Source organism: Thamnophis sirtalis, unplaced genomic scaffold, assembly GCF_051295495.1.
Source record: "Thamnophis sirtalis isolate CommonGarterSnake01/CBP01778 unplaced genomic scaffold, rThaSir2_p1.2 scaffold_7, whole genome shotgun sequence".
Classification (NCBI taxonomy): domain Eukaryota; kingdom Metazoa; phylum Chordata; class Lepidosauria; order Squamata; family Natricidae; genus Thamnophis; species Thamnophis sirtalis.
In genome coordinates, this window is record NW_028261387.1 from 20500641 (window position 1) to 20511720 (window position 11080).

Below are 11080 nucleotides of genomic sequence, written 5' to 3' on the forward strand. Positions count from 1 at the left end.
GCACTGGCTACCTGTTGATCTCCATGTGCGCTTCAAGGTGCTTCTTACCACCTATAAAGCCCTCCATGGTAGTGGATCTGGGTACTTGGGAGACCGCCTCCTGCCGATTACCTCCTCGAGACCAATTAGATCTCATAGATTAGGCCTCCTCCGAGTGCCATCTGCCAGCCAGTGCCGGCTGGCTACTACGCGGAGGAGAGCCTTTTCAGTGGCAGCTCCGACCCTCTGGAACGATCTCCCCGTGGAGATTCGTACCCTCACCACCCTTCAGACCTTCCACGCAGCCCTTAAGAACTGGCTATCCCGCCAGGCTTGGGGGTAAAGATCTGATCCGCCCCCACCCGAATGTTGGATGAATGTTGTTTACTTTTTAATTATGTGTTATGTTATATGTTACTGTCTGTACCCCCCTCCCTATAAGTTGTTAGCCGCCCTGAGTCCCCTCAGGGAAAAGGGCGGCCTATAAATAAACCTATTCAAAGATGTTTTCAAAAATGTCATTTTTAGAAATATCAGAAATGGCAAAATTCTGATGCTATTTTTGCAAAATTTCCTGACGCTATTTTTTTAACCTTCCAGAACATTCTATGACTGAATTGAAGACAGTTATTCTTAAAGAAGTTGCAAAAATTATTTTCATTGATTCAAAAGTATTTCTCGGAATGAAAACTGTTTAAGAGGTATTATCACCCTCTATCTCTTAAGAAGCTTTAAAATATAATATTGTATCCAATAAATTGTGTCACACTATATTACTTTTTGTATATGTGCATATGCGTGGATCTAACAGTATGTATGTGTGTGGGTATGCAGGCATACATCTTTCTCTCTCAAAAGTAATTCTCATTGCAAGCAGCTTGGTTCCCTGCTTGAATCTGGAAAATATCCTCAGTATGTACCTGCCTCATGAAAACGTTTTGTTCTCTCTGCTTTCTAAAAATGGAGTTGTACAAATTTTGCTGCTGCTGCTAAATTCTTTGACATTCAATTTTATGCTCCAGAATTCATATTAAGATAATAGTTTTATTAGGTCAGCTGAAGGTCTACACTTTTTACATTCACAAGCTTTCAAGTATCCAAAACTCTTCAGTAGGCAAAAAAAGTTAAAATCTAGAGAGAAAGAAATGAGGGCAGAAGAGGGGAAATGTGGCTGATATTCAACCCATAATAGATTCTTACCTTAAAATGATCCATCAGAGAACTAGCATGTAAATAGAGTTATTAGGTTGCATAAGATACTCCAAGATTTAGGAAAAAGTCCAAAAATATAAAATCAGCTTTTATTCAAAAATATATTTTAAAAATCTTTGTAATCAACAGAATTACAAAGAAAGTGGTAGATGGAAAAGACAACAGTTAAACAATCTTTCTTTTAATAAAATGATAGATAACTCAAGCTAACTGTCCCGTATAGTTACAGAATATTTTATCCTACATTGCTAGTATCAGCGTTCAAATGCAAAATACTAATCAATTAAAAGTATTAATTAATTAAAATAACTCATTTTAATTAATTAATTACAAAGAAATATTAGTGAGCACATAATAAAAATATATCTCTAGATTACGGTTCCCAGATATGGCCTACAAATAATTAGTGGACTAAAAAATGATGGCAAAGGGATTCATAACTTTTTGCTGCCATCTCACAGTTGTCCAAATTTTGCAACACACATCTGGGAGGCCTATTGTGGATTCTTAATTTAAGTTATGCATGTGTAGAAATTTAAAATCAAAAATCTAATTTCACATAATAACTTGTCTGTTGTATTTATGAAAGACTGACATTTTAGGAACAAAACAAGCAAAGCTAATCTTGGAAAAGGAAGACCACAGTCTGCAAAACGTGCCCTCGTATCTAGATGATGCCATGACAGCTGGGTTTCTTTATGATAGTATCGTGGATTAATTTTGTTTTGACTAATTCATTTTCAGAACAATTCACACCATACAAGTGTTTAATCAACATTTCTTTCTTTCCTTATTCTGACCAGGCTCCAAGATTGGAAAGCACCAGTGCCTATTTAAAAACAAAATGATAAGCTCTATCATGTTCCATTAAACAGGCTATTATCCTCCTTAGATATATTCTTTGCGAAAGCAAAATATGTAACAATCGGATCAAGATAATTTATGTTAAAAAGTAGCAAGGAATATTAAGTGCCACAACTGTAGCATTACCTGATCATAAAGGCAACTTCATACACTCTTCATCTTAAAAGTAGATACTTATAAACAGGCTGCACAAATTGTATATGACCAATTCAAGAAGTGATGCTATACCTTTGTGTTCTGACCCCCCTTCTCCGCTCGTTCACAGACGACAGGCAGACAGACTTAAAAGGAAATAACTTTATCAGTCCTCGGCTCAGACTGGCTGCGAGCCCAAAATGAACATACATAAAGTCTCTGGCAAGAAGATAACAGAATGCAAAAACAAAGATCTCTTATGGCCAAACCAGGTGTACAGAAAGAAAGCAATTCACTTCTCCAAGTGTCTCTAACAAACAAACCACTACCGATGAACAATGAACCATGAACGAACAACGAACGTTGACTTCTGCAACCAGGGCACCATCAGTCCTTTTATCTCCAGAAGCCACACTAACGAGCCCCAGCTGCATTGTTATTCCTGCATCCCGACTCAACTCACAGCAAACTTCTGCTGAGTCACAACAACTTTGTATCATCTTCAGACATAATTACCATTGGCAAAGGACTAATGATTATTATATTAAGGATTAAGGAAGAATCCCCATACCTGCAGAGTACAGGTAATCCTCAATTTACAACAGTTCATTAAGTGACTGTTCAAAGTTACAATGGCACTGGAAAAAAGTGACTTATGGCCATTGTTCACACTAATGGCCATTGCAACACCTCCACAGCCATGTGATTTACATTAGGATGCATGACAATTCACTCACATTTGTGACGGTTGCTATGTCCTGATCCCCTTTTGTGACCTTCTAACAAGCAAAGTCAATGAGGAAACCAGAGTCTCTGTACCATGTTACTAATTTAAGAATTGCAGTGATTTGTTAATATGGTGAGAAAAGGCGTAAAATGAAGCAAACTCACTTAACAAATGTCTCACTTAACATCATAAATGTTGGGTTCAACTGTGGTCGTAAATTGAGGACTACCTGCAATATAGGTTACTTAGCCCTTATCATGTAGAATCTCATTTATCATCGATGTATAACAGCTCACCAAAGCTATGGCAGTTGGAATTGGCCATTAGAGGCCTTTATATTTCCTAGGGATTTGAAGGCATGCTTAACCCAATTTGTCACAATTATTTGTGCCCTATACAGGCACTAATTGTTAGCCTGATGATTTTGAAGAGGCAGCAGAATACACAGCGAACCTTTCCACCAACAGAATATGATGGAAATACGTGGCCCTTGAGAAGTCAGCATGAATGAAGTCAGCATGAATTTGCACCGTACTTCATAAACTGATAATGCAGAAATAAATTCAACTTTCACAGTTGAGAAACCACCACAATAAACTATGGTATGCAAAACAGTCTATGGACATTTCTTCCCCTCTCATCACATACCAGTTTCATATATATATATATATATATATATATATATATATATATATATATATATATATATATATATATATATATATATATATATATATATATATATATATATATATATATATATATATATATATATATATATATATATATATATATATATATATATATACACACACATACATACATACATACATACATACATATATATACACACACATACATACATACATACATACATATATATACACACACATACATACATACATACATACATACATACATGGGAGGAAGGTCACACTTCCATTCTCTGTCCTTCGGCTCATCACAAGAGACCATCCAGACAGAAACCCAGTATTTTTTACTGTTGCCTTTTTGTTACATTTGCATAAATATAAAGTCACAACCCCTGGTATGCCCAAATATTAAAATATGCCCTTTATTTATTTATCAGCATAAATATAACATATATATGTATGTATGTATGTATGTATGTATGTATGTATGTGTATGTGTGTGTGTGTGTGTGTGTGTGTGTGTGTGTGTGTATAATGATGTGGTACATACATTAAAAATGGACAAAGTTTAAAGTACAACAGAGTTTTCATCCTTTTCATGAAGGCATCATAGCCTGTGGACATTTCTGCAAGTAACTTGTTTTGCGTTAAATCAGCAGAGCCAAACTGGGAATTTTCTAGTTTGCTGACTGTTACCTTCCCATCAAAGGTGGTTCCTATTTTTCTCCTTGCATTGTTTAACGTGCTTTCGAACTGCTAGGTTGGCAGAAGCTGGGTCAAGTAACAGGAGCTCACTCCATTATGCAGCACTAGGGATTCGAACCGCCGAACTGTGGACCAAGCTCAGTTTCTTAGCCACCTCATTCCATGGGGTAAGCTACCTTATACAGGCTCATCTCCCTGGAGATTGGACAAGTCAAGTCTATCTTATCTTGTATTCAGTCATGCCAAGAATGAGAGCATCTGTGGTTAAGAAGTATTTGTTTATGCCAAGTAGTGATGAGTCCATGTCAAATGAAGGAGTATCTATTTCCCAAGGGTATTTTGATTGATAATGAGAACGATCATTGTTTGAATCATTACTATCTTTTCACTTCCTTAAACACTCAAACAATAGTTACAGATAAGTAATCATACAAGAAGATCTAGAGAGTGATATGATTCTTTTTCTCTAGTTTCAAGAGCCATAAGAACTAGTTTCCCAAACTGGATGCAACATGAAAAATCTATATTCATTTATTTCTATTTATACCATCTTCACATACAGTACAAAAGGGGGACTCAAGATTTTGTCTTAACCTCTTTGTACCTTATGCTGTCTGTTACCATGCGAACGGTTAATTTTGCCATTACATTCTTTTTTTGCATTTAAAACAATGAATTTAACATACTGGTGATATATATGTATACGTTTATCATGAGAGGGAGGCATGTAACTATTATCTGAAAAATAATACAAATCAGGCACCAATATTTGCAGTGTGTGTCTTCAATTAAAGGAATGTAAACTGATTTGGCAAGGCTTTGTTGCAAGCATCTCCATCCACAATGACAGTGTACAAGCAAATGCTGCTATACAGTGATCTTTGCAAATATTTCCCGATAAATATTTATAAAATGCAAATTAAGAAATGTAACACTGGAATTGACCATTAGAGGAGTTTGGCTTCTGAATTTAGAGGAATAAAGTCCTGTAAACAATATTTGTGCTATCATTATTCTGAATAATGTACATATTAAGAAACACCATTCACATTAAATTATAAAGTTGTGGTACAGTTTTGATTGGCCACTCACAAATTCAAGGTTAATGATAATTTTATTGTGATCATATTTTAAAGGAGAATTTTCTGAAAATTACTCCCTCCACACTTATAAGAGCCAAGGTGGCGCAGTGGTTAAATGCAGCACTGCAGGCTACTGCTAGATCAGCAGTTCAGCGGTTCAAATCTCACCGGCTCAGGGTTGACTCAGCCTTCCATCCTTCCGAGGTGGGTAAAATGAGGACCCAGATTGTTGGGGGCAATATGCTGACTCTCTGTAAACCGCTTCGAGAGGGCTGAAAGCCCTATGAAGCGGTATATAAGTCTACTGCTATTGCTATTGCTATTATCAACTGACTTGACACAATTCAGAGGTCTGGAAGCAGACATAAAAAAAATCAGGAAAAAAAATCACAATAGCATGTTTCAGTACTGTTTAATTAAATGGCAAGTGGTGTTTAGTTTATTTTGCAGAAAATTGTTATTGATGTTTGTCTTGCTTTTGTTTTATGTTCTGTTGTCTTGTGTTAGTGTTTAGTTACACTGAATACATAAAATGAGTAGAAAAGTAGGACAGAAATTAAAAATAAGCCAATCAAAGGACCCAATAGATAGAGATTGAATACGTGTCTGCAAAGTATAGATAGGCCTCAACGTATAATCACAATTGGGATCTGAATTTTCATTGCTAAGCATTAATTGAGTCATCAGAAGATCGTGCCCAATTTTATGACTTTCTTTCTGTGGCGGTTAATAAAATCACAGGGTCATTAAGTGAATCTGGCTTCCCACAATGGTTGTAAATCAAGGACAACCTACAGCTGGTTATTTCTCAGATTTGTCATGCAGGAGTAGAAACATAAGTCTGATATAACTGTTACCAAGAACATTTCACAGGGATCATGAGGAGTCAAGCTCAAAATAAAAGAGAGGCTTTAGCTTCTTAGAAGGTTTGTAGATAAATCATCTGGACTCTCCTCTTCCCCTTTCAATAACAATGTCTAATGGGAATTACAATCATCAGTAGCATGTCCAGTTCAATCAGGACCACATCAGGGCTGTGTTTGACCTGGGGGTGTGTGATCAGGGGGCGTGACCAGCTGAATGTTACTCGTGTCGGGGGGCGCTGGTAGTGGCCTGAGCACCCTGCCTGTGAAAACGGACTCCCGAGCTCCATTTTTGGCTGTGACAGCCTCCTCCAACCCTCTGTCAGTGAAAACAGAGCTTTGGAGGGCTGTACGTGGCCCTCCCGAGCTCCATTTTCACTGCCAGAGGCCCCCGCATGCCTGTCCTTCGCTGTTTTCAGGGTGGCCCCGCAGGTCAGATCTAACCACCCTGCAGGCTAGATCCAGCCCCTGGGCCTTGAGTTTCACACCCCTGACCTAGATGAATGGTTTGATGAGTATTTCCAGAGTCAATACATTGAGAACTTTTAAATGTATTAAAAACTAAAGACAACTTTTTTTAAAAGATAAACAGCATTTCCCTATTTACGTCTCTTTCCTAATCCTTATATATTACATTTGGATTTTAAAATATCAAACCTGTTCACAGATCTAATTAATTATAAATTAGCCTTCCATCTACTTCCACTGAGATTTGGCCTCCCCCAAACGTTGTGTCCATTTGTTTTCTATATTATAAAAGAAGAGGAAGACAACAAATTGGACTCATTAACCAAAGATATTAGTTAGCTAATCTTATTAATGCAGAAAGTTATCACATTTAAAAAAAGAAAAGATATTGGGGAATCAGTTTTATCAGAAAGCAAGTTCTCTACAAGTCCAGCAAAACTTCTTACACAACAATCAACTTCTGTAACTAGACGAGTCTCATTTGTATCAATATCTTCTGATAAGCTAACCTCTAAGTTTTCATAAATGGATTTTTTTTGCAACAGAACCCTTGTTATTTCTCTCAGCCGAGGAAGAAGGCAATGGCAAATCATTTCCTAAATCTTCCCATGAAAACTGCAGGGATTAGTTCAGGCAATGACCAGGGATCAACATTGATTCAAAGGCACCCAATAAACGTATTACGTATGTCAGTTTTGACCTAACTGAAATTTTGACCTCCAATTTGGGTTCACGGGTAAATGTTGAGCGTGAATGGAACTAAGCTAGGCTTGGTTACTCTCACGTTTCTTTAAAATTTTCCAATTAGAGAAGCCAGTTGAATGAATTAACATTATTAATAAGCAGTGATGAAAGGAAACGAAATGTTTAGCTATAAATATTAAGTTTCTGAAGAGGATCAAAGGAATGGCTGACTTTGATGATGCTTTGAGTGAGGTCCATTTAAAGATCAGAGTAAAACTGCCTTAATGTTTTCATGCAACTCCAGTTGCCTTCTCCCGTTTGACACCCCTGATCTAGGCAATATTAAACACATAGAAGCATAAATGGTTTTAGCATAGAATCTGAATTCTACCCTAGAGAGACAAATTTAAACAAAATTTTCTTCTTATTGTAGTGCATAGTTTTCTTATGGTGGAGGGTGTCCACTGAAATCAATGGCTTAATAAACAAAAGTGTCTGGGAATGCTGAAATGATAGCCTGATCTTAGATTAAGGCTACTACATTTGAAATTATGTAGATTGTTATGTAGATATTATCGGTATGATTAATTGTATTGTCTTGAATGAAATGTACTGATTTATCATTTCAAATGCTGAACTATTTGGGTGGGAACCTTTTTGTGAACCTTGGATGCCCCTTCTAAAGTAGGGTGTCTTTGAAATACAGTTTGCCAAGTATTTGTTGCAATAGTGTCTTGCCTAAGTAGACTCAATGTAGGGAGAAGTCTTCTGGTTAACCCCACACAGTGGATTCTAAGCTATTGAAGTACAGTATTGGCTACCTCAATGAATGGGTTATGTATACCTCAATGAAGGGGTTATGTCTAAAGGTGGAAAAACCAAGTTGAATCACTAAATTTAACCGGGCTAGGAAACTCCAGCTAAACTAGGGCTGTCAAAATCAGGAAGCCTGCTAGAGGGCTGCAAAGTAATAATGTACAGTTTTTGCAACCCGCATCTTGTAGTCATAGCTACTGTAAGTGGGGTCTCTCCCCATAAACAGAGCAGTGTTTTGCAATGGGACAACTCTGCATCCCAAACAACAGTTGTTTACAGCCAATATGTCACCACCAATCAAAAGAAGGCTGAAGGAGAATCCCAAAATGTAATCCCCCCCAAAATCTATAAGAAAATGGATTGAGGATCATTCTAACACAACCTCTTGCAACCCACCAAAGTAACTTGCAAACACAAGGAGCCGAAAATAGAATGGGTGTCACTAAACGCACCAGATAATGTGTTGTTTCATATTAGCTTCATTTGCGAAGCAGGACTGCAATAAAGTGGGCCTCTCTAAACTCCCTGATGGCCTGTGAAAATAAGACACTGCATTCATCATGTGAATCTAGTGGCCAACAAAACTTTCCTGGTATTAACATATTTCCATATCTGGAAGAAAAACCTTTTGAACGTCAACCTCTGTTTATTTCAACCAACGATTCTCCTGAAGGGAATCCAAAGCTTTGTGTAGTAGGAAATTCTAAAGACTGATCAAGAAATCTGCTCCTTAGGTCCACTTCAGCTCAGTGTGCTGGGCGAAAACTATTGGGAGTCCCAGGAAAAGGCAGGAAAGGAAAGGCCCCAAAGTACAGGACTCAAATCCTTTTAACCCTAAGGAGACCTGTAAGGAGAGTGGGAGCACTTCCAATGCTGATTTTATTTGTATCATTTCTTTTCCTTTTCTTTTTTAAATTAAATGTTTCCCTTTGGTTTGCCCTTTCTCTCTTGCTCCTCAGTTTCCTTCTACCTGATCTTTTCAGGTGCCAACCTACTCCTACATACTCATATATATATATAATATTATAAGTATTATAAATTAATATTATGTATTAACAATAATATATTAAATATTTTATATTTATAAATATATATGCACAGGTTCCACAAGCAAGAGGCGGCGGAAACAAAGGGATGACAGTGAAGCGGGAAAGGTTTTGGTTATGGTTCGTTTTTCTGTCCTTCTGGAGGGAGAAGGACAGAAGAAAGCAGAGGTTGCGGAGGACGCCCGCCTCTTCCTCAGACGAGGAGTAAGGGACACGTTTTGGTTTCTCCTGAAATCGAGAGGAGGCACCGGGGGAGGGGGAGAAATGTGCGTTGTGTGCGCGCTTCTGGAGCAACTTGTACATCTGAAAACAGCGCGAGATTCGCGCCACAGATTCCCAAAAGGAGGAGAAAGGACGGAATCCCCCCCCCCCCGCGCCTCCCAGCCGCGGATCCTCAAGGCGCCCGGCCGGGGTAAGGTTATTGCCAAAGGTCCCCCCCCCCCCGCCCCTTGCCTCCTCGTCTCCTCTGCCGCATTCCGTGCTGCTTTTCTTTTTTTCCCCCCCTTCTTCCTTTCCCATCCCCGCTAAGGGCTTGAGAGATGGCAGTAGCGACAGTGACAAGGAAGCGAAGAAGAGCAGCGGGAAAAGGAGAGGGTCGGCGGCGGGGATTGCTGGTCGGAGAGAAGAGGACAACCCAAAAAAATTCAAGGGATTTTTCCCATTCAAATGCATCCGGGGTGGGGAGTTTTTTTGGGGGGGGGTGTCACCATGGCTCGGAGAAGCGAACGGGACTCGTTTGCGTTATTATTATTATCATCATCATTTTTTTTTCTCAACCTCTCCTTTCTTTTTGAACAATCCAAGCAACAGATAGAGATTTACCTTCAAAATGCAGGCCATGTTCTATCCTTCCTTAACCCTCCCTCCGCCCCAAAGCAGCAGAGATCTGCTTTGGGAGTAAGAGATCCAACTCTCGGAGGCAGGAGACTGAAAAGAGCCGCCGGGCTTTGCCTCCGCTTTACATTCCGGGAGATCCCAGCGCATAAGGACTCGCACCATTCCGCGACCCGTTAGTCATGTTGGCTTCGTTTGTTCCTCCCCATCAGCTTCTGCCACTGGCTGGGAGCCAGCCCCGTACCACCCCCCTTTCGTCACGTGACTGATCTGGGCTCTCTTTTTTTTTTCACCGCTCCACCCCCGGCTTTCTTCTTCTTCTTCTTTTCCGTAAGAATTTTCGTTTTCTTTTTCAGAAGGAAGCGATCGGGTGCTTCTCCTCCTCTTCCTCCTCCTCCTGCTCATCGCGACGGTATCCGAAAGAAAACTTTTACGGCCGAAGATGCGCCGCGGTTTGGAAGAGACTCTCGGGGTGGGTGGGTCGGGTGAAAGGCGAGAAACTTCGCGTTACTTTTTCCCTGCCGTTCCAAGTCTTTAAAAAAAGAAAAGTGATCGGGAATCTCCGGTGCAGAAAGGCCGGATTAGAGTTGGTAGAAGAAGTTCTTCCAAGCCCTTTTCCTGCCACTCTGATCTACCAATATTAATAACGGACAGAAAGATCTCCGATGCCCCGCTGGAGGCTCGAAGCGTGGAAAACAGCTTTTTCTCTTTCTCTCTCTCGTTTTGTTTAAAATTTGGAGGTGAAAAGAGCGACCCACGTTGCACATAATCCACACAGGATCGCATTGTGGCTTGGTCTGCTTGTTGCTTTCTTTGGGACCCTTTCCTTCTTGTATCTAACCCTGGCACAAGTGATGCCCCTGCAGGCCCCCCCCCCATATGACTTTCACCTGGCCATTAGAGACAGATTCAGTGAGTCTTTACATGTTTGTTGGGATCTTTTGGGCAAGGGAGGTGGTGGCTCAGTAGGCTAAGACACTGAGCTTGTCGATCAGAAAGGTTCAGTGGTTCG

At 39.5% G+C, this 11080-nt stretch overlaps 1 protein-coding gene across 1 annotated transcript in view; it reads right to left on the minus strand.

The window, feature by feature from the left end:
- ST6GALNAC3 (ST6 N-acetylgalactosaminide alpha-2,6-sialyltransferase 3) overlaps positions 1–10302 on the minus strand; it is a 323722-nt gene extending 313420 nt beyond the window's left edge. The window contains exon 1 of the mRNA XM_087719451.1: positions 10057–10302. Within this exon, the coding sequence (XP_087575577.1) occupies positions 10057–10074 (18 nt within the window). The 5' untranslated portion in view covers positions 10075–10302. The remainder of the gene's footprint in view (positions 1–10056) is intronic.
- Positions 10303–11080: the final 778 nt, after the last annotated feature.